Here is a 23,405-nt window from a genome sequence, read left to right as displayed (position 1 = left end):
TCCAACACAAACCATGTTTATGAAAGTGTTGGGCACTAAAGAGGAGATGTTAACTATTTGCACTCCAGTTTAAACCAATTTGGGTGCGGTGTTGGACGCTAAATGGGTGATACTTACTATTCTCACCTCAACCTTAGCTAATTTGGGTAAAATGTTAGACACTAAAAGGATGTCATTTACTATTCTCACTGCAACCTACACCAATTTGGGGAAGGTGTTGGTCACTAAAAGGGTAAAATGTAAAATTCCCATTACAATCTAGACAAACCTGAAGAAGGTGTTGGACACTAAAGAGGTGGAAAATACTAATCCCACTCCAATTTAAACCCATTTGGGGACAGTGGGTGACATTTACTATTCCCACTTCAATCCAAACCAATGTGGGGAAGGTGTTGGACACTAAAAGGGAATTATTTACTATTCCCACTCCAACCTATATTAATTTGGCAAAGGTGCTGGACATTAAAAGGGAATAATTTACTATTCCCATTCTAATCTATACAAATGTCAAGAAGGTCTTAGACACCTATTACCACTCCATTCTAAACCAATTTGAGGGGTGTGTCAGACACTAAAATGTTAACATTTGCTACTTCCACTCCAATCTATACCAATTTGAAAATGGTGTTGGACACTAACGGGGTGAAAAATACTATTCCCACTTCAATATATAACAATTTTGGGAAGGTGTTGGACACTAAAAGGGTGACATTTACTAAACCCAATCCAATCTAATCTAGTTAGTGGAAGGTGTTGAGTATTAAATGGGTGCTATTTACTATTCCCACTCCATTCTAAACCACTTTGTGGATCGTGCTGGACACTAAAAGGGTGACATTTGTTATTCCTACCTCAATCTAAATAGGTCATTTGGAGTTTGGTGGATGGAAACATCTGTCCGCAAAACTCCCGACAAGGAGACCGTGGTGCTGGCAGCCTCCCCACCGGCCCCATTAAAACTTTCCCACTGACTGACAGGCGGAAACCAAGATTCACGCTCATCAGCCCAGTGGGAAAGATGTGGCAGCATTGCCGCCGACTCATAATAGAGCTGGCGGCAATGCGCCAGCACCCTTGAAATTCTTACTGTCTGCAGAGCAGACAGTGCGCCTTTAAAGGGTGCTGGACATGGGAGAGCCCTGCACTGGCCATGCCACAGACACGGGCAGTGCAGGGGCCCACCTGTGGTGCCCCACACTTGTTCTCCACCAGCCTTTTCATGGTGGTGGTACCGCTATGAAAAGGCTGGTGGAGAACAAGGTTGTAGTCAGCGCTGAGTTCCAGGCCGCCCTGGCTGATAACAACCAGGACTGCCATCGGCCGTCTGGATCCTAGATCCTGGCGGGGATAGCAGTAAGTTGGCGGGTCTGCCCACCAACCTTGTAATGGGAAGGTCGGACCGCCACAGCTGCGGCGGTCTGACTGCCACCACGAGTCTGGCGGTCTTGTGACCACCAGACTCGTAATCTCCCCAAACCAATTTGGGGAAGCATTGGACATAAAGTGTGTTTTTTACTATTCCCACTCCAACCTATACCAAGTTGCAGAAGGTGTTTGATGCTAAACGGGTAAGATGTACAATTCCCAGTCCAATCTATACCAATTTGAAGGTGGTGTTGGACACTAAAGGGGTAAAAAATACTATTCCCCCGGAAATATATACCCCTTTGGGAAAGGTGTTGGACACTAAAGGGTTGGCATTTACTATTTCCACTGCAATCTAAACTAATTAGTGGAAGGTGTTGGACACTAAAAGGGTGATATTTACTATTCACACTGCAATCTAAACCAATTTGGGAGGCAGTGTTGGTCACTACAGAGGTGACCTTTACTATTAGCACTTCAATCTAAACCAGTTTAGAGAAGGTGTTGGACACTAAAAGGGTGTAATTTACTATTCCCACTCTAATCTATACCAATTTGAAGAAGGTGTTGGACCCTAAAAGGGTGAAAAATTCGATTTCCACTCCAATCTAAATCAATTTGGGGACGGTGTGGGACACTAAAGGGGCAGGATTTGCTATTCCGACTACAGTCTAAACCAATTTGAGCAAGATGTTGGGAACTCAAAGGGTGTAATGTACTATTCTCAGTCCAATATAAACCACTTTGTGAAAAGTGCTGGACAGCAAGTGTATGATATTTATGCCCACTTCAGCCTAGCCCATTTTGGGGACGGTGCTGGACACTAGGGTCCTTATTTCGAGTCTGACAGTCAACAGACCACCAGACTCACAGTGCCGGATATGACCGCCACAGCTTTGGCGGTCTGACCATCAAATTAAGAGTTCGGCGGTCGGACCCCCAAAAGATCACCGTCCCTGCCAGGATCACTGACCCCAATGGGATGACGGCAGTCCTGGTTGTGATCAGCCAGGGCGGCGCTGAACTCAGGGCCGCCCTGCTGATACAATCTTGTTCTCCACCAGCCTTTTCATGGCAGTTCCATAGGTTTCTATGGGTGAGTCATTTTAATGGCTGCTTTGAGCAGCAGTTAAAAATGATGCCAAAAATAGAGCAGTGAAATCTTGTAAATTTCACTGCGGCTTTTTTGCGGGCCTTCTAACATTAGAACGCCCCCTTGCATACATAATGCCTGGCACAGGCATAATGTGGGGCAATGGGGGGTAAAGTGGCGCAATGTGATCATTGCGCCACTTTACATATAGAGCACAACAAAAAAAGCCTTCCGAATGTCACATTCCCATAAAAAATTATGCTAATGTGACGCAGGAAGGCACTAGGGGCTTGTAAATATGCCCCTTTGTATCCACAAAATAATCTAAATTTTAACTTACAAACACACTAACCAAAACTACAAACCTATTATATTGACATTTAAAAATTAACATATACCAATCTGTAATATATATTATAATATATTTACTACCATTCCTAAACTTAAAACCATCAAATAAAAAATACATTTATAGTCCAAAATGAACAATCATAAAATAAAAAATAAATATAACAAATTTTTAGATTAAAAAATAATAACATTTATTTTAGCATAGAATTATAATTTTAAATTTAAAAAAAAGTTATATTATGAAAATATAGTTTTCACAACAAGTATAAAAGTTGAAGCATTTATATAAAATATGTTCAATTATGTTAAAATATTAAAATCAATTTTTATATATTTTTATCTTTTTTTCTTTTATTTTTTAATTAAAAATATTTTTTAAATGTAATACCTTTAATATATTTAATAATTCGATATTATAATTTATTACATAATTAATTTAACAATATAATGGTAACAATTGAACAATATTAATTTGCATGTCTTTAAAATAATTAACATAACATTTACTTTACAATTTACACTTGTTAAAAATCTCCCCACCTCTAGCCCCTAAAAACCCAATATCTCACTTCTACAAAAAATTGAAAACTATTAGTTTTATACATTAATACTAAAAACACATATTTTACCAAATGTATAACTAACAAATTATCTTAATAAAAACACAAATAAAAAAATAATAAACATACAGAATGAAACACACTACAGTAAATTACATACTAATTAACCATATTACATACAACTATATTTTCTCAATCAATATTTGTTATAATGATATTAAAAACACTTCAAACAATATTTTCACCTGTGATATTTCTGTCGATGATATTTTTGACATCCCAATATTCTTGATGCAATACTTTTTCATCACAGTGTTCTTTTCTCAAAATTGTGTCCAAACCCCTTTTTTCGGGTGCAGGAGGATGCCCAGTATTCATGCTGATATCCGTGAGCTAGGCTGATGGGCAGAATACAAGTTGGTTCCAAGGACACATGCTGAGTAGGAGCGAGGTGAAGGGTGATGGTCAATGTTCAGCCCTCGTGCAGTCCAAAGTTGGTGACAAAAGCTGGTGCCAAGGTGAAAAGCGATGTTCGTGGCACAGGAAGCTGGAAGATGCCCAGATGCAAACTGATGCTCAGGGAAAATTCTTATTTTCAGAACACAGAGTATGCTCACGCTGCAGACTGATGCCAAGGGTGCAGGACAATAGCACAGGTTGCAGACTGACACCAAAGTGCAAGTACTTATCCAGGGTGCAGGCTCCCAGTGCAGAGACGCATTGGTTTTAGACCACTCTGCATCTTTCAACGTGTGATCTATAATCCCCTGGCCTGTGTATCTGACGCTGAGATGTCATCCTTACTGTCCAGTTCAGGCTCTCCGCTCGTGTTCAGCCAGCCTCTTAGTGGTTCACAGTGGTTCATGGTCCCTTTGCAGTCGCTTCGACGGCCGCGCATTCTTGACTCCCAGGCTCTGGAATTCACCATCCGCCACACACTTACCCTCAATCACTCCCAATTCAGGAAACAGTTAATTAAAACCCTGTGTTGCACCTCTTCCCTTACAGCGCCAGTATGTCCTTCAGTGACTATGTGTTCGCTTTAAAAATCCTCGTTCATTCATTCGCGCAATGGATGTCAATTAACCCCTTAATGCAATGTGAATGTGCATGCTGATGGTCGTATTGCAGACTGACACACAGGATGCCACTGAGGTGTGCAATGATGCCCAGTGCCTTGGATGTTACTTACAGCTCAGGGTTTAAGTAGGATGGAGGTTGATGTAGCCTGATATCCAGGACACACAGGCCAAACACCAAATGTGCAGATTGTTCAGGTGCAGGCTGGTGCCCAGGTGCAGGGCGATGCTCAGGGTAGAGGCAGATTCCCAACTGCAGACCGATGCCCAGGTGCAGGCCAATGTTCAGGGAGCTAGCTGATGCCCAGTTGTGAAGGACCGTGTTGACGGACAGGAGCAGGCCGTTTTTTGGGAGCAGGCTGGTGTCAAGGTGCAGGCCAATGTTCAGGATGCAGGCTGGTGCCCAGGTGCCCAGGTGCAAGGAGATGCTCAGAGTGCAGGCTGGTGTCCACATGCAACGATATCCTCAGAGTGCAGGATGATGCCCAGGGTACAGGATGACGTGCAAGTGCAGGGAGATGCTCAGGGCGCAGGCTGATGTTCAGGGCGCAGGCTGGTCCCCAGGTGCAGGGAGATGCTCAGAGTTCAGGCCGATGTGCAAGGGTTCAGGCAGATGCCCAGGTACAGGGAGATGTTCAGAGTGCAAGAAGGTGTCCAGGGTGCAGGATGATACTCAGGGTGCAGGCTGGAGCCCAGGTTCAGGGGGATGTTCAGGATGCAGGCGGGTACCCATGTGCAGGTCACTGTCCAGTGTGCAGGCTGGTGCCCAGGTGCAGGGAGATGCTCAGATAGCAGGCTGGTGCCCAAGTTCAGAGAGATGCTCAGAGTGCAGCATGATGCCCAGGGTACAGAATGATGCCCAGAGTACAGGATGATGCCCAGGGTACAGAATGATGCCCAGAGTACTCTGGATGATGTCCAGGGTACAGGATGATGCCCAGATGCAGGTAAATGCACAGGTGCTGAGCGATGTTCAGGGTTCAGGTTGGTGCCCAGGTGCATGCTGGCGCCCAGGTGCAGCAAGATGCTCAAAGTGCAGGCTGGTCCCCAGGTGCAAGGAGATGCTCAGAGTGCAGGCAAATGCCCAGGGTGCCGGCAGATGCACAGGTGGAGGCCAATGTTCAGGGGGCAGGATCGTGCCCAGGTGCAAGGAGATGCTCAGAGTGCAGCATGATGCCCAGGCTACAGAATGCCGCTCAGAGTGCAGGCTGCCACCCAGGTGCAGAGCGATGATCAGGGTTCAGGTCAGCACCCAGGTGCAGGCCGATGCTGTGTGACTAAGGGCAGGTTTTGTGCTTAGTGTGCAGATGTTTTGTTTACTGCAGCAGCTGATGTCAGTTTCCTTCCAGACTAATACGGGACTCTGAATTGCTCAATCCTTCGCAGCAAGCATAAGTCAGAGCCCAGGACATGTGTTTCCTCTCTGCAGAGGTTACTTTTCCCTTTCTCTTGTCAGAAGGAGCTGCCATTGAGTTTCTGCTCTCCTCGGCCACGTCCTTTCCTGACTACCAGGTCTTCGGCTCCCTTTAACCGCGTCCTTCACTGATTGCTGGATCTTCGGTTGTTACTCTACCAGCTTCTCTGACTGCCGGGAGTTTAGTTGTATCGTGGACACCGCCTTCCATTGCTGCCAAGTCATTGGTCGTCTGCTCTATTAAATCATCTCCCATTGTTGTGCAATCATCGGTTGTATTCAGCGGTTTTCTACCACCAACTTTGATGGCCAGGTCTTTGTCTTCTCTGTTATCCTGGTTGTCCTTTGACTCCTTCGACTGGCGGATCTTCAGCCCTTGCCAGCTACTTTCTTTGTTTAATACTGGGTGGTCTGCTGTCCTCAATCACGTCCGTTCCCAATTTATCAGGTCTTTGATTTTCCTTAGCCGTCTGCTTGCCTGGCAGGCACATTTTTAATTCTCTGCAACCACTCTTTGCCTAGGAAGCAGGTCATTAATGCTCTTCAAGTACGTCTTTCATTGACACCTGGGTCTTCCAACCACAACCTTTCCGCTCTCCAGTGGGCAGCAATCACTTTCTTCCTTAGAGAGATGGCACCAGTGTGGCTCCTACTCATCCTTTCCAGTATCTCTCCGACTGGTAAGTTGCTTCAGTCCAACCTGCAGGATTCAAGGTAGATATAAGGGGACCGCGGGAGGGATACAAGAGGGCCGGGGGACCAGGACGGGTACAAGAGGTGAGCGGGAGGCGAGGAGGGATTCAAGAGGGCCGCGGGGGCCATGGGGGCCAGGAGGGATATACGAGGAGAGCGGGAGGCGAGGAGGTATACAAGAGGACCACAGAATGCAAGAAGTCCGCTTGAAACAAGCAGGGGTAGAAGACAGCAATGGGAGGCGAGGAGGTATACAAGAGGACCAAAGGATGCAGGAGGGCTACAGGACTCGGACAGGAGGACTACGAGGGGCGGGGAGGGATACTAGAGGACCAAAGGATGCGAGGAGGGATACAAGACTCGGACAGGAGGACTACGAGGGGCGAGGAGGGATACAAGAGGACCGCGGGACTGCAGGAGGCTAGGAGAGATGGAGGAGTATTATGGAAGGTAGGTAGGGTTACAAAAGGACATTTAGAGATGGGGAAAAGGACCACAGGAGGTGGGGAGAAGTACAAAAGAGTCACGGGAGGCCAGGAGGGATGCACTAGCACTACAGGAGGTAGGGAGGCATACGAGAGGACCTAGGAAGGCTGTGAGGGAGTTAAGGGGAATACAGGAGACGGAGAGGGATACAGGAGTACCCCAGGTTGCAGGGAGGGATACAAAGAGTACCAGGAGTTGGGAATGGAGTTAAGAGGACCATTGGAATTCAATCAGGATGTCCTTCCGCAGATGGTACACGGAGATACTCAGTGCACGGGCAGGGAAACACTGTGTCAGACTGCTGGTGACAACACAACAGTAAGCGCACCACACAAGGTACCACACAGCACACAACCTAATGCTAGTGGTGACCTTTGCATTATGCAGCATTGCACACTGAATCCGCTCTAGTCATCTCCTGAAAGTGGGTCTGGTTGGTAGAAAAGGTGGGTGATCTGCTTTCTAAAGAGCAAGGGGTTTCCCTCAGAGTGGATGAAACCAGCAGATGCGGTCAGTCTGCATTCCTGAATTGAGAGTACTTGACTATTGATGTACCACTTGCTCTAAAGATGTGAAGTAGACGAGACCCCGTATCCCTTCAGCCCTCTACCTACTGCCCTGTACGCAGTCTTAAGTACTTCCTATCCTCCTATTGTGCACAGTGCACTGCTGTGGTCCAGTTAGATCGCTATGTACAGAGAGGCAACTACTGTAAGGAAAGGATATGACGTGGTATTCAGGAAAGATGGGAATTGTGAGAAAGTCCAGCACCAGGACCTGCTCTTCAGGGCCCTGACCGAAGGGACGTGGGGCAAGTGTAACCCCATGGCTACTTTCTTTCATGTCGTAACAACCTGTTTAAGAGTTTGAAGTGTTGATATGCTAAAGGCTAAGTTTTGTAAGTTACCTTTTCTGGTGATCGACCTCACAGGTGTGGCCTGTCCTCTCTATACTCCATCTTTAGATTGTCCGTTCCAGATGCAGAGAGACAGAATCCACCCTGTATGGACAGGAGCATGCCTGCCCTCTCTCTGTCCCTGTCCCTCTCTGTCCCTGTCCTAGTGCTGTCTACACCAAATGGAAAGGGGATTCATCTAATGTGGACAGGGGCTTGACCTGTCCTCACCAGTAACCACTCAGGGGCTACCTGTCCAAGACAGAGGGAAGGATGAGGACAGGAGCACGAGCTACCCTGCCTTTCACTCTGCCCCAAGAGCTGTCTGGCTCAAAGCAGGAAGTGCCACTATTTGACATTCTCCTTTTTATTACTGCCTGGTTTGTGATCTGCGCCCCCTCGACCTTAGGTAACAAGCTGTGCACTGAAGGTAAGGTAAAGTGAGAGGGTTTTAGTAGGTGTTTACAATACTTGGGTGCCTAATATCCACATATGCATGTCGACCTCTAATTTCCTTATTAAAGGTGATTTGTGACATCTCGTGTGAAATGCTGGTGCTGGTCATCTGTAATAAAATATTACAGTTAAGTTGCCATATCATTAGGATTACTGCCAGTTGCCAAGTTGAAAGGCATGTCTTGGGGTATCAATGCAGCTGCAGTTTAATTAAAGCAATGAAAAGGAAAACTGGGTTTTCCTTCTCCTGGTCTTTTTTCTCAAATGCACATCGATGACCAGAAAAGAGGTACTTATAGGAGCATGTTTAATTTTTGCATGCCCAAATTCATTGCAGGAAAAATGAAATATCTCTGCATTTATCTACATACAGTGAGCCTCATAATTTCTGCTTACAATAAACTGAACCCAAGATTTTTTTTGCAACAAATTTCAGTTTTTTGATGCCTGTAATTTTGCACTAGATTCTGCTTTTATTCTTAATGTCAGCAACTATACCATCTCTTTCATATGGAAGAGCAACACACCAAGGGGCATATTTATGAATGAATTTTCTTGGAATTTGCACCATGCAGTGTGGTACATGCACAACACAAACCCCAAGTGCTATTTATGAAGCCACGCAAGGCGACTTTGCAAGGCCCTTAGTGGCTTCATAAGTCTGGAGTAAAGCAACACAGCACAAATTGCAATGTTGTATTACTCTGCCTTGGGAAGGCATTTCTTGGGTGTTGTGTGAGTATTCCCATGCAACTCCCATGGATTTGGACGTATTCCCAGATTTACCAGAACTGGCAAATCTGGGAATGCACCAAAATGCTAGGCCTTCCAAGGGGAGGCATAACATGGAGGAATATTTTTATGTCTCCTCGTTGCTTCCTCTTGATAGAAGCTTCGGGAAATTGTTTTTGAGCAGGAAGGTGCCCCTTCCCGCAAGAAACAATCCTGCATGCAGCATAGGTACTGGTGCAAGGGTCCCTATGTAGGCGCTAGGCTGCCTCAAGGGCACCATCGCAGAGGAAAAGGCAGGAATGTGCCATATTGATTTAATTATGCTGCAGTCCGACCCTTTCCCGTATATTAGGTCTGTCGTTTTTCCCTCCCTCCTTGATGTATACATGAATGGGTAGCAAGAAGAAAACTAGATCAAGATGCCTCGAGAAGTACTGCAGAGCAATGCTTTAGCAATGACATTGTTTTAACGTGAAGGAGCATTGCCCCTTGCAGGAAAAAAGAAAAGGAGCTGCCCCCTCCACCCCCCACCACACAGCAGCACAGCGTGGTATATGCCGACTGTGTCAATAACCAATGTACCCCTTGCGGGTGCCAGGTGAGTTTCTCAAGTCAAGCTGGCGTCGGGCTCGGCTGCTCATCTTTCTTCGATCGGTAACAGGAGTACCTTTAAACTGGTCAGTATTTGCTATCATGTGGCATTTGCGAAGCTTCAATGCCAGAAGACGTGTGAACATGAGGGCTCTTTAAGAAACGTTCCTTCGTGTGGGATGAGGGCAGGGAAAAGGCCATGATATCAGCATTAAAGAGGCCACCAGGCACTAGCGCTTAGAGTCTCTTTCCTTCCCCATTTCTCCCTGCACTCATTTTTACTCTGCCCCTCACGTCATGTATTCCCTTTTCTCTCGGTGTTTACTTCTCTTCTCGGTTGGCACCTGGATCCCTCTCCCTTCCTTCCTCCGCGCCCTCCACCTGCGCACTATGGTGCGTCCCTGCCACCTGACTCTCCGCCTCATCCAGACACAAGCCCCCTCTCTGCCTTTGTTAATTCTTTGCTTCGCCCCCAGTTTATGACTGGTCGTTCATACCCCTCACACATCCTCTCCTCGTGCACTCTCCCTTCCTCTCCGGATTGCTCCTCTTTACTTCCAGCCTTTTACCTCTCCTTGCATTACTTTGGCCCTCAGTTCCTGCCACCCTGACATAAACTCCCTCACCCCACTCCTTCTTCCTCCTCCTCCTCGCCTCCTCCTCTCCCTTTTCCCTCTCTCAACTATGCTCCTTCCTCCCAGGTTCCCCCACTAGCCCCACCTTGACTAATTCATGCTCCGTTCCTTTTATTTCTACCCTCTGTCCTAAGCGACCCTGTGTCACTTCCTTTGTTCCTTCTGCACTCCTCATGTCACCATCTACAAACCCTCTCTTCCACTCCCTCTTCTGGACCTATTTCTCACCCGTCTGCCCCATCTCCCTTTTATATTTATCTCTTCTTTCACTATACATCCTCTGACTATGTTCATCCCTTCCTTCTGTCCAGTCCTTCCTTCGTCTTCTCCCTTCATCCCTCTTTCACCAGTGCTCCCATCCGTCTACTCTCCTCCTGTCCCACCTCACACAATGACTTGTGTCTGCTCCCTTCTCTCCCCAGCCGTGGCCTCAGCAGACCCTAACTCCACCGTGTCAGGCCTAGTGGGTGGCTCCTTGACCATAGACTGCCCCTACAGCAGCAGGGCTGACCTGTGGAAGCAGAAAGTTTGGTGCAAGGAGGTCGGTACAGGCCAGTGTGAGAAGATAGCCCGGACCAGACGGTTCTACCTGCCCTTTGTCCGAAGGAACAACGGAAACACATCTATCACTGACTATATCCGTGAGCATCGAGTCTCCGTGACCATAAAGTACCTCAGAAAGGAAGACACTGGTGTGTATCGCTGCGAGACACACATTGGGGACGAAATACACACCCTGAGGGTGATCAAGTTGGAGGTGCTCGAAGGTAAGTGCCTGGGACCACTCTTCAACATAGTGCCTTTAGTGGGCACTGGCAATACTTGACTTCTCTTTGGCAATAGACGGAGGTGAAGAGAATGGAACTTGGCCCATAGTCAACCCTTGTAATGCAAGACTCCTCGGAGATGGGGTTGGGCCCAGATCCACGGTGAGAGGTTTGGGCCCATATTTGTATGTGCAATGCTAGGATCCTCAGTGGGGGAGTGCAGGTTTGATCCCATATATTTATGTGCAATGCTAGGATCCTCAGTGAGGGAGTTTGGGCCTCTATTTGTATGTGCAATGCTAGGATCCTCAGTGAGGGGGTTCAAACCCACATTTTTATGTACAATGTTTGATTCTCAGTGAGGGTGCTTTGGCCCATATTTCTATGTGCAATGCCCGGATCCTCAGTGAGGAAGCTTAGATCCATATTTCTATGTGTAATGCTCGGATCCTCAGTGAGGAAGCTTAGGCCCATATTTGATTGTGCAATGCTAGGACCTTCAGTGAGGAGGTTTAAGCCGATATTTGTATGTGCAGTGCTAGGATCTTCAGTGAAGGGGTTTGGGCCCATATCTGTATATGCAGTGCGAGGATCCCCATTGAGGGGTGTTGCGCCCACATTTTGGATGTGAAATGGGAAGATCTTTAGTGAAGGGGTTTTGAACCCATATTTGCATGTGCAATGCTAGGATCTTTGGTGAGACAGTTTGAGCCCATAGAGGCATGTGCAATGATAGAACTTTCAGTGTGGTAGTTTAAGTCCATAATTGAATCGGTAGATCGAGGATTCTCAGTGAGAGGGTTTGAGACCATATTTGTGTGTGCAATGCTAGGATCCTCGATGGGGGGGATTAAACCCGTATTTGTATGTGCAATGCTAGGATCTTCAGTGAGGGGGTTTGAGCCCATATTTGTATGTTTAGTGCTAAGATCTTCGGTGAAGTGGTTTTGAGCCCATATTTGTTTGTGCAATGCTAGGATCCTTGGGGGTTGCGGGGATTGAGCACATATTGGTATGTGCAATGCTAACATCTTCAGTGAGGCGGTTTGGACCCATATTTGTATCTGCAGTGCTAGGATTCTCAGTGAGAGGTGTTGAGCCCTAATTTGTATGTGCAATGATAGGATCTTCGGTGAGGGAGTTTAGACCGATGTTTGTATGTGCAATGCCAGGATCCGAATGAGGGGGTTTGGGCCATATTGATTTTTTTGATGTTCGAAAAATTCATATATACGATAACACGTTACATCACTATATATGTTGCTTTCTTTTCCATTAACGTGTTTTTGTATGTCTTAGACCCGAATTTAAAGCAAGGCTTATTGGATCTGTCAATGCTTGTTTCACTGATGTTGGATCACAAAGCAATGGAAAGATATTTGATTGAAAGTTCCTCTTATTCAATCTCCAGAACTAGAAGAGATGCCAGGGGCAGAGGAATCTCGAACCGACAGCAAGAGCCACAGGTACAAAATGTGGGGTAATGTGGTACTGAAGGCCGAAGAGGGTGGAAGAGTGCATATTCCTGGGTGGGACAGGCTGGATTTTCATGGGACAGTGGGTGTGTTCAATGAAGAGTGATGCAGCAGAAAGCGTGCTGCATTACACATGTGAAAAGAAGCAGGAGGAATGGAGAGTACTCAGTTAGTAAAAAGACATGAGTTAAAAGCCCAAAGGTATTTCAGGGATCCGCCATCAGAGCTGAATACTGGTGTTGTCCAAATACTGACGGTGCCTAATCTTAATTCTTCTTGATGCTTCTTCCTTCCACCACTTTCTGTCTCTATCTCACTCTTTTCGTTTTCTTTTATCCTAGCTTTCTGTTTCTGCAACTGTTCTCTTATCTTAGTGCACTGGCAATGGGCCAGTTGCTCGCTCCATACTGCAGCGAGGGACACCTTGCAGCTCACCCCTCTCCCCTTCCATAACAAGAAAGAGGAGGCAGACACCCAGGCGTGTGCTCTACCAAGACGTACCTATTTATTCTAGTACCATTCAATCCAGGAATGGAAGGCAGTTACATACATCAGCGAAATGGAAAGCAAGTAAGTGCATCATACACACACTGTACAGCAAGTGACACTTGATAATATGCAAGATCAAAATACATTCTGCCATTACTTAGCAGTGGTACACAGTTCAGTATTGAGGATCAACTCCTCCAGTTGCATGCTTCTACCCATGGGCACATTGCAGACAGCAAAGCATCTTTCGTTTACACATCCCACAGAGGTAGGCACCTCATGCCAACAATTTCCTTTCTTTGCGAAGAGTTAGAGGCAAATAACACCATCAACAGTCATTTGTACAAGTTCCCTCCTTGACCAGGTGAGGGATGAAAATGACATACAAATTAAAATAAACGCATACAGCGCCAGGGAACCGCATAAAGCACCATTCCTGCCCGAGCACTTGTGGCCTGACCATCCTCCAAGTGAAGTACCCAGCAATAATCAATCCCAGGCAACCCAGGGTAGTGATGAAAGATCTGGGATCACCAGCAGGTCTGTCCCCTTCCCAGCCAGCCCAGTGCCCAGATATGCATTACCCCATCAAGGGGTCAAACGAGCAAAATAGCCAAATTTGTGAGATATGCGCTGGCTTTGTCTTCAAAGATTTCGATCTCTTGCTCCAGGTAAGGGTGGGTGGGTGTGTCACAAAGTGGCTCCGAGCTGGCAGATAGGTGTGCCTGCATCCTCCATCCATCGAGTCTTGTGGCCAAAGAACAAAGAGGCAGCTTTTCAATCCTGCGGTGGCACCCCGTATAACTTCATGCCATACATAGTACCTACATAAAGGTGTGGATGGAGCGCCTAGTCTCACACCCTGCGAGAAATCGGGCACAACAATGACACTCCCCACTGCTCCAGCCCATGGTGCAACCAAAAGTGACCCTTTGCTAAACGCAGGGGTCGCCATCTCATTCTTTTCCTCATTTTCCCACTCTTCTGCCTTTCTCTCTTTTGCTCTCAGTCAAAATCTGATGATGAAAAGAGTCCTGATTCCAAAACTGAGGGCTTGTGCCACCGTAAGAAAACATATTAACCAGAGCAGGAATGAAATGTGATACTTGCATAGAAGAGAAGGCATCTTGCTTTCATGCACACTTGGCCTGCAGATATGGGAATGTAAAATGTTCAGACAGTACTGAGTTCTGTCCGGATGGTCCTTAGATTGTGAATGATACCATGAAATAAATTATGATTTCACTTAGACGCGGATACAATATCAATACAGTGGAGGGAAGCATTCCACAACATTTAGATAAGCTAGCCAGGACATATCTCCATATATTTGTTGGATCTGGGTCCTTAGAAGAGATCTCTTCCACGGAATAAGAAGAACAGTATTCTTCGCTGCCCTCATTTCGTGCTTCAGTGCATTACACATGAAAGAGTTTAGACCTATCTTAGGGCCTAGAAGGCAGCAGCGGGGCCTAAACGTCCCAGTAATTGTGGAGCAGAAATGCTGTCAGTCGGCCAATGGCTCTGGACTGTCTTTATATTTTGCTTAAAATTTGTATCTCGAAATTGAGACGTCTTCAGGATCATTGAGGTTATAGCTGTGCTACAGAATTCAGCGATAGCAAGGCACCCTCCAGAGCATCACTGGAAAAAATGAAGCATAACAAGTGCAATAAAGTGAACCCACCATGCAGAGCAAAGCTTCAAAAAGTCCTCCTGGCTGATGTTCCCCTAACGAATGTTCAGGAGAGCTGTCCCTCCACTTCTATACATGTCTAGATCATAATCTAAGTTTAAAAATCATGCTCCCTGCATCGGTAGTCCCCTCTCCAAGCATCTTAAGATGGATGCACAATTGGCCCATCTTAGAGTTGAAATTCGTTTGCATGTCGGTGGTCACTGATGTGTCGTGAGCCATAGCTGGTGATGACACACTGACACTCACACTACATAGCAGCCAATGAGCAGTCCACATTTGTGGCAAACTCTTCTGCAAGGATATCAGACTTCTGTTTATCCAAGCCCCAACAGTCTATTTATTCCTTGTGATACTTTAGCTCAGTTTCTAGTGAAAATCTTGTGCCCCCTGCTATATCTTAAAGCTGTGTCTTTTCTGTCCTTGCTTTTATTACCTCACCTCATTGTCTGAGCCTTTGTGTTCTTAAACAACTCCTCAGGTATTTGAGTTTCTAAAGTCAGTCCTTTGCCTGCAGTGCAGATAAACTGGAACCTGACCGAGGCTCTGAGTGCAGAAAGACTTTTAATGTGCAGCACTTGAAATGTATGTCTTAAACCCTGCTTGCAAAATGGCTTACATATATAAAATGAGACAGAGACTTCATCTAACTTCTGCCAGGATATAATGTAAAGTTGGAAAGTGCAACAAAGTTGCAAGGGGTCCCAAAACAAATATTTAACCTGATGTTTCTCGTTCATGCTAAAAGCTCATTTTCTTCACCGACCGTGGTCACCTTCTGTGGTAAACGTCCTGTGGAACAGAAAAGCGATTGTTAAAACTTATATATATTTGATTTGGAGGGTTTTATAAGTTTTCTCAAGTGTTCGTAGAAGTAAATGTACATTTTGAACTCTTAATGAGAAGTTCATTGACCGGCTGGGCCGTACACTTTGCTCATAAGAGGATATGGCCTTAGGGGCAGAATTACCGACTTTGGAACTGGGGAACTAGATTAGAGCCTCAGTGTCGGTTCAACACCCTCTATTCTGAATAAATCACTTAATTTCTCCTTGCCTAAACAAATTAATGTGACCTGCTGTAATGTAAATGGGCCTCTTATAAAGCACTCCAGGACCTCGGGGTCGAGCTCGCACTATATAGAACTCAACGAACAAAAACGTTTTATATAGTAAAATTCAGTGACTGCAGCATTTGTCCATGCATTTCTGTAGGTGACGTCTATATTTTTCCTCCAAAATGGCCGGCTTTAGCCTCAGTAGTACAAGTGCACATATTGTCTAGCATTGTTTAGCCAAGGTTCTCTACTGTGTCCTCCATTAAATGAGCAGGCTAGCGCCATCCTAATTCTTAATGTCCACCCACATGGATGAGAACTGACAGCAACTCGTTTCATACGGGAGGTGGGGCTTGTCAATCTCAGTACAAAGACACATTTTTCTAAGAGTCACGTGTGATGCCAAAGAGCTGAACTACCTAACTTGTCCCCTCCCTCAGATTCCAACAAGAGACACAACACTACACCACTGTTTACCTGAGTGTTGAAACAAGAGTGTCCCCTGCATGATGCACAGGTGTGGTCCCTTTCCAAGTGCCCAACTAGTAGTAGCTCTCATCCTTTATTTTGGTGTCACACTAATCTAATGTATATGCAAATGCCTGTATCTTGACATGAGTGGGATCCTGCACCTGTCCTTTGACCTGGAGGGGGTGCTGCAAACGTACCCTCTTTTGACTGGCTGTATACTGACATCCTGTCATGACTTTAGCATGCTGAGTAGTGGTGGCACAGTACCGTGCTTGTGAATCAATAGTTGTGATCAGACCTTTTTATCAGTGTCACTGGTCTGCTTGTGAAACGTTCCACATCGATGCACTGACCTAGATCCTAGTGCTAACATTCTGAGTGCATGTTATGTATGTGCATGAGTGTGGCCTGTGTGGAACATGCATTGTGTGTATGAGAGAAATAGAGTAATGGAAGCCTGTGGTTTCCATTTTGGAAGTCCCTTACCTTGTGCACAAGATGAGGATCAGATTTATTTTGCAGACACTGAAAATGTATTGTTGACAAAACCCTGAAGGTGGAGGGAGGAGAGCTAGACACTAAAGAGGGCAAAGATGAAACAGCACTCCTTTAGAAATTTGATTAGGTCCTGTTGTTGTGAGGGGCTGCTGGTCTTTCTGAGCATAGCCCTTTGGTAGATGGTGTGGGTGAAGGGTGGGGATGTAGTTTCTGTTGATCAGAATGAGAAGGGTCCTAAATGAGACCAAATAATGTCTCTCCTCTAATCCCTGCTCAGTGTGGCTATTGATAGCCAGGTGCAAAAAGAACACACCTCTGTTGTGAGTACTCCGGACTGAAGATTACACTGCTGTGAGGAGCATCAGTCTACACAAAGGCTGTTTCTGGAGAAGAGCCTAGAAAGGACAGACGAAAAAAGAACCAATCCAAAACTATTCTGAAAGTGCAGAGAATCCACACCCCCATCTGCTTTGCTTTATAAAAGCGGGAGTCATTGATCCACTTGTTGTTTCTGTTCCAAGTTGTCTCTGACCAAGGAAGTGAGTGCTTTGTAGAGTACTCAGAAGACTGCTGTGGAACCAGAGCTGGTGCCTGTCTAGTAGCCGGCTTCCAAGACGTGAGAGAACATCATCTGTAGCCATGCCTTGCTGGAAGGAGCTGATCTTCTGAAGCACCTTCAAGCCAACTTGGTGCTGAGAGAGCAAAGAAGCCTGGCAACCCTACAGTGGTGAGATGGATCTGAAGTGTCTGAGCAGCTTGACCCCACTAATGTGGGTCCACTGGCCAAATGAAGACTGAGGAGAGGGATCAGTGGGTTCAGAGATGCATGGAATACAGTCTCTTCACCTGTATAGTTACCATATCAAGAAGCATTCTCAAGGGAAGTGTGATGCTACACTAGAGAAGCATGCTTGAGCAGACTGTGTAGGGCACCAGAAAAGTGGACACGAGCGGACTGCACTGCTAAACCTGAGAATTGTGGTCGGTCATACTGTGCCACTGCGACATGAGAAGTATGCCTCAGTGGATAATGCTGCTTCATTCCAAAGAGTGTGCCTGAGGGTATGCCACTGCAAGGACTGTGGAGAGGGTGACCGTGCCCTTTGACCTTTGCTGCCCATACTGGCCTCTAGAAGTGGCTTCATCATCAAGAGGATCCACATTACCACTAGAGCCACAAAGCTGTGACATCCACTGTGCCTACTGTGACCCTGCCAAATCCAGGAGGAACCTCTACCTGGCACGTCTCTTCCTAGAAGAGGGAATGAGAAGGGTGCAAGCGCAGGTACCTGCTGGCTGCTCAACAGGGACTAAAGAACCGCTGCTGTGCTGACATCTAAGAAATGGAAACAGTTTTCAAATAACTGAGCACACAGTACATCAAGGAATAATTGACTCCTGAACGTTGATATCTGCCCTAGAACTCGAACCAAAAGAGTCAACCTGCTAAGTACCAAGAAGGAGGGACACCAGGAGAAGGGAAGTGTCAGAGACTAGGGCACAAGGTGCAGTGGCCCAACCATCAAAAAAGTAATTGTGCATGTAGCCTGTTGTGTGTAACATTCATTTTTATCTGTGTTTTCACATACTGTTTTTTTATCGAAATAAAGCACTGGTTTGGACAATCAGTTATTGCGTTTCTAGGTGATTGTTGAGTTCTGAGTTTACGCAGCCCACACTGCATCCACTTAGAAAACCGTGACTGCTCATCATCACTACTTCTAAGAGTCAGGTGCTGAAGGACTATAGTCCCAACAGCTAAGGGCCAATGCCCACTCTTGCTCCATAAACCCTACCCCTACCCCAATGGGGTCGGACAGAGAACCAGAGTCCTGAAGGTGTGAGCATGGATCGGAGATTCAGGTTGCAGCTCTTTGAGTGAGCAGAGCATCTCTGAAGCCATGATACTTGTGAATTTCTCAGCAGCAGGTCCTGTTGGGACTCGGTCCAAGGCAAGCACTGTAGGGGAAGATGTAGGATTTGCTGGAGCAAAAGAGATGGCACTAATTATATGTTTAGGACGTGTTTGAGGCTTTCCCACCAATGACTGAGCCACTGGTACATTTAAAAATGTGCCAGACTATAATTTCATTGCCTGGGACTAGGCTGCTTATGGGAGGGGTAGCAAGTGCCACTACTTGGTTTACTAGTTCTTAGTGCACCACCACTTGATGACAAATTCATTAGTTCTCAGAAACAAGTGGCAATAGTCTGAAATAAGTGTTGGGCCGCAGTCCTCCCAAACACAGGACATTTTAAGCACAGATTGAGCATATAATACACTGTCACAATACACTTTGGAAAACACTCTGAACCAGAAGCACAGTTACAAAACCTTGAGTTATCTGACAGTGTGCCTTATTTTTAACTCTTGCTGTGTTTTCAGCACTCCACTCAATTAAACCTTAATTTCACAAATGTTCTGCTAGGTTATGCACTGGTTCTGGTCATGTGGAATTTAGGAGTGCGTTTATAAACTGAATATAATTTTACTCTTTGCCTTTGCAGATTTTCATGCCATTGTGTCTCAAAGTTTAGCCTACTAAACGTGTGTTTTATCATCAGGAAGGCTTCCAACCAATTACGTTTCACAGATCTTACCACGTTTAGAGATGCAAGCACATGGGTTGCAGGAGGACCACAGAGAAAAACATAAAAAAAGATTACTGTCCCTATTTATGTGTCTGGTATATAACAGCATATTTAGATAGTTTACAAAGCAGATTGCAGCCTGCTGCCCAGGTTTAAAGTGTATCGAATCAGTTGGCAGGTCCTTTTATGTGTACAAGAGCGGAGGGGCCAATACAGGTGTTGGATATGGCCTTATTAGGGAGGTTTACCTGAAAATGTTTGCTTTTTGCTGAATCTCTTGGCATAGCCTTAGAACTTAAGGCACTTTCCCACTGTACTGCAGTGAGAAAGTGCTCATGTCCTTCCCACATAAGCCAGGAAGGGGTGCGTACGTGGGTGGTTGAGGTGCTGTACCCAGGAATGCCCTGTAATCACATACCTGAGGCAGGTACGGCCCTGGCTACTGGTCGGGTGCTGCATTAAGTGTGCCACTCATTAGTATAGCCTCACCCACAAGTATCAGGCCTGACAGTGCAGACTGTGGAGGTGCAGGTGCGGCTGTACCCAAAGTGGCATCTCTCATGCCTTGACCAACCCTGAGAACACCTTAATATGAAGGGCAGTGAGGGTGGTATGCATAAGGCAGGGCAGGGACACCAGAGTGTTCCCTGCCCAAACAGAGAGGGACCCCCACGTGGGTGCTTCTTAACTAGGGGGTTAGCCCCTCCCTTAGATTTTGCTGATTCCGTGTGAGTGGCCTTCGGGCCCTGGGCTTTGTCCCACTGTGAGTACACTGTGGAAGTGCCAGCGTCCTTCCTACACATGGTGGGAAGTGGCGCTAACTAGTGTGTATTGGACCTGCCACTGCGGGCCAAAGTGGGCACATTTGCAATGATATTTTTTGTGCTGAACCTGGGCTGGCAGGTCAGGATGTGCACACTTGCGCAATGGTGTTTCAATGTTCACTGAGTTTGAGACAGCAGGTCAGTGAGTGTGCACTTGCACAATGAGGTTTAAAGTGCACATGTGCCTTCCAGGAAAGTAGCGCTGACCAGTATGTGCAAATATGCACACTGGCGTGCCTCTATGTACTTAGCCTGTCACCGCAGGCCTGAACAGGCATACTTGCATTCATGTGGTGCCCTTTAACCTGTGTCCAGCCTGCCCTGCATGCTTGTGGGAGTGCCAGGGCACACGTGCCCTTGTAGTAAAAAAACACGCATGTCTGTTTTCACTACACATGAGGGCTACTCTGCCCATAGGTTAACATGGGGATAGGTTACAATTGATCCTGAACTGCAACAGTGAATTGCAGTGGAGCAGCCTCATGGGGCTTACTATCATTGGATTCACAATGACAAACCCCTTCCCAAGGTAAATGTGGTATAATCAGTAATGCTCTAGAAATGCCACTTCGGAGAAGTGGCTATTTCTGTGTTTTAAAAACTCTCCTTTTGTGCCTTTTAATTCAAGCTTCATTGGAGCCTGGGGAAAGCACATCTTGTGTTTGTGATCGGAATCGTCTGGTGCGACTCAAGTGCCTCCATCCAGGGAGGTGCAGATTGGTATGTCTCCATGTGCAATCGGGATTGCTGGGGCTTCCCAAGTCATTGCGCCTGAGACATTGCTCCTTCTCCTAGGGAGGTGTGGGATTTAGTAACTATTGGGTATTAGAGTGCCTGGCTAGGTTGGGCGCCACTGTGACCAGCGTGTGTCCCCCAACAACCCTTCCCTGTGCTGTGAAGACCTGGGCCCGTGCCAGAACACACGGTGTGGAGAACTCTCAGTGAACATCCTGAGTGTTGGCCAAACCTTGATTTGTTGACTAGTATCTGCTCTGCTGGCATCTCATCCTTTCCCCATACTGTCCCAGAGTGCCTGAACAAGTGTGACTCTGGCAGTGTGCGGCCTAGCACCCGGGGAAAGGGTGTTCACATCTTCAGCCAGTGGGAGGCAGGGTAGTAGGGCCAGTTGTAGGGTCAAGGAAGGGTTTGGGGCCCATGGTGGGGAGTCAACGAGCATAGGGGCAGCTAAACTACTGGATATCAGTGCACAGCATAAGAGTGCTATGTGCAAGTGTATGCGAGTATGTAATTTAGGTGCCGCCTGATATCTGTGGCACTGCTTGGCAATTCTTGCAAGAGGACTTACACAGTTGACTCCCTAGGGTGGGTCTCATGCTGACAATGTTTGGCACCTCAGGTGGGTAGTGGGAGGGAATGTATTATTTTTCTCTCGTGTGCATTCTGCAAATGTTGTTTTAGCACAGTTGGGCCTAGTACAGCTAGTGTTGTTTAAAATGGTGAATCCTGCCCAGAGTTACAATTATTCATGCTGTGTTAATTAATTAATTAATTAATGTGTTTTCTGAATACAAAATCTATTTACATACACCTTGTGTGAATTCTCTTTTGTGACGCTCAGTGTGATTGTTATGTGTTATTGCTGTGCCATTGCTTTACACATTGCCCCTGTGATAAGCCTAACTGCACTGTGCCAAGCTAGCCAAGGGTGAGCGCAGGTTATACAGTGAGTGTAATCACCCACCCCTGATGGGAGTGATTAATTCTGCCTGGCTAGGGCCGAGCCTCAGCCAACCAGAACGTGCCACCTCCAACAACAGGTTTACCAGAAAGACTCTCAGCACCCATCCTGCAGTCACAGAAACTTTAGGAGACTTTAAACAGAAGACCTGATGGAAACGCAAATATCTGGATACGTGTGGAGCAAAGCCTGAAGATGTGGAGCCCCACTAGGGCTTTCGATTTCAGGGTAGAAAGAAGTTGCCACCAGCCCAAGCTATAAGAAACTTCGATAAAATGTGATGCAATGCTCCGAAAAGAGCTGATCTGAAGACTCATGACTGATAAAAAAAACTGCAACAGGCTCTAACCACCAACAACACCAGTTCGATACATTGTCAGTCTGCAGCATTGTCTCTACAGCCAAAGGCAGAGGAAACCTGGCATCCAGCATCACCAAAGTGTACCACGAAAGAGGCAGGGCCAGTGGTCTTATGGCTGTAGCTTAGTGAAGTCAAACCTAAAGAATTAAAAAAATCAACAGCTTATTCTTTTATCACCACCAAACTCTAAGTGCCAGGCAGTTATATGTAGCAGTGCCATTCTGTACGTGAGCATATGTAGTTCCAGACAGCCAGGCTGTCCAAGGATCTAGATTTGTAGATCTCCCAAGGGCAGCAACTCACCCCTACACACACACACACGCGCACACACATCGTGAATCTATCACAGGGTAACTGTCCTTAATGGTTCAGCCTCTACTGGTGACTGACCTCGACCCCGTACAAATGGCTGGGGCTTGCTGGTGCACCCTTGAGGAGTCACTCCCACCCATGAGCTAGTAACAGGTGCAAAATCAACGAAGTGCAAATAACATTGACACACGTTTTCAGTTGTGTTTTTGCACCTAATTACAATCTCGGTGGTAAGTAACTGGGAATACCCATGAGAAAATATGTATTTGTGCACTTTTTTGCTCAAACTACCACACCTTGCACATTGAGTTAGATGGGCTGTTATCGTTAACTACAAGTTCGTGGTCACTGGCTTTGCTAAAACAGAAGCATTTCCAAGGAGGATAAGTTCTAAAACTGGCCACAGTGCCAATTGCACCCCTTTAAACACTTTTGCAAGGCTCTTTGTGACCCCATTACACTTTTGACGAGTCTTCGTTCTGGTGAGATTTCCACCTTTTGGACTGTTTTAAGGGATCTGTATACTGTTTGCACTACATTCCCTGACTTAGATTTCTGCCCTTTATGTGCCTTGGGTTGCTCTTATTTTCAAACATTAGCCTGCTCTTATAGATCCACTTTAATGTCCTCCTCAGTTCCTTTGCTCAGCTCCTCTCTGCTGCCATTCTCCAGGATGCAGGTAATTCATAGACCAGCATCCAGGTCATTCATAGACCAGCATACAAGTTATTCACAGACCCCTTCTGATATATTTTCATCCATATTGTCTATAAAACGTCTTATCTTGAAGCTACCATGACAGGTTTTCTGTCAA

The 23,405-nt window shown here is 46.2% G+C and overlaps 1 protein-coding gene across 1 annotated transcript in view; it reads left to right on the top strand.

The window, feature by feature from the left end:
- The first annotated feature begins 5,882 nt into the window (after positions 1-5,882).
- LOC138299813 (triggering receptor expressed on myeloid cells 2-like) overlaps positions 5,883-23,405 on the top strand; it is a 41,174-nt gene continuing 23,651 nt past the window's right edge. Inside the window, exons 1-3 of the mRNA XM_069238398.1 lie at positions 5,883-6,542; positions 10,773-11,117; positions 12,529-12,583. Coding sequence (XP_069094499.1) covers positions 6,494-6,542; positions 10,773-11,117; positions 12,529-12,583 — 449 coding nt within the window. The 5' untranslated portion in view covers positions 5,883-6,493. The remainder of the gene's footprint in view (positions 6,543-10,772; positions 11,118-12,528; positions 12,584-23,405) is intronic.

The sequence above is a fragment of the Pleurodeles waltl genome, chromosome 6 (assembly GCF_031143425.1).
Source record: "Pleurodeles waltl isolate 20211129_DDA chromosome 6, aPleWal1.hap1.20221129, whole genome shotgun sequence".
In the NCBI taxonomy this organism is placed as follows: Eukaryota; Metazoa; Chordata; class Amphibia; order Caudata; family Salamandridae; genus Pleurodeles; species Pleurodeles waltl.
Note: the sequence above shows the minus strand (reverse complement) of the source record. Positions and strands in the feature narration are given on the sequence as shown.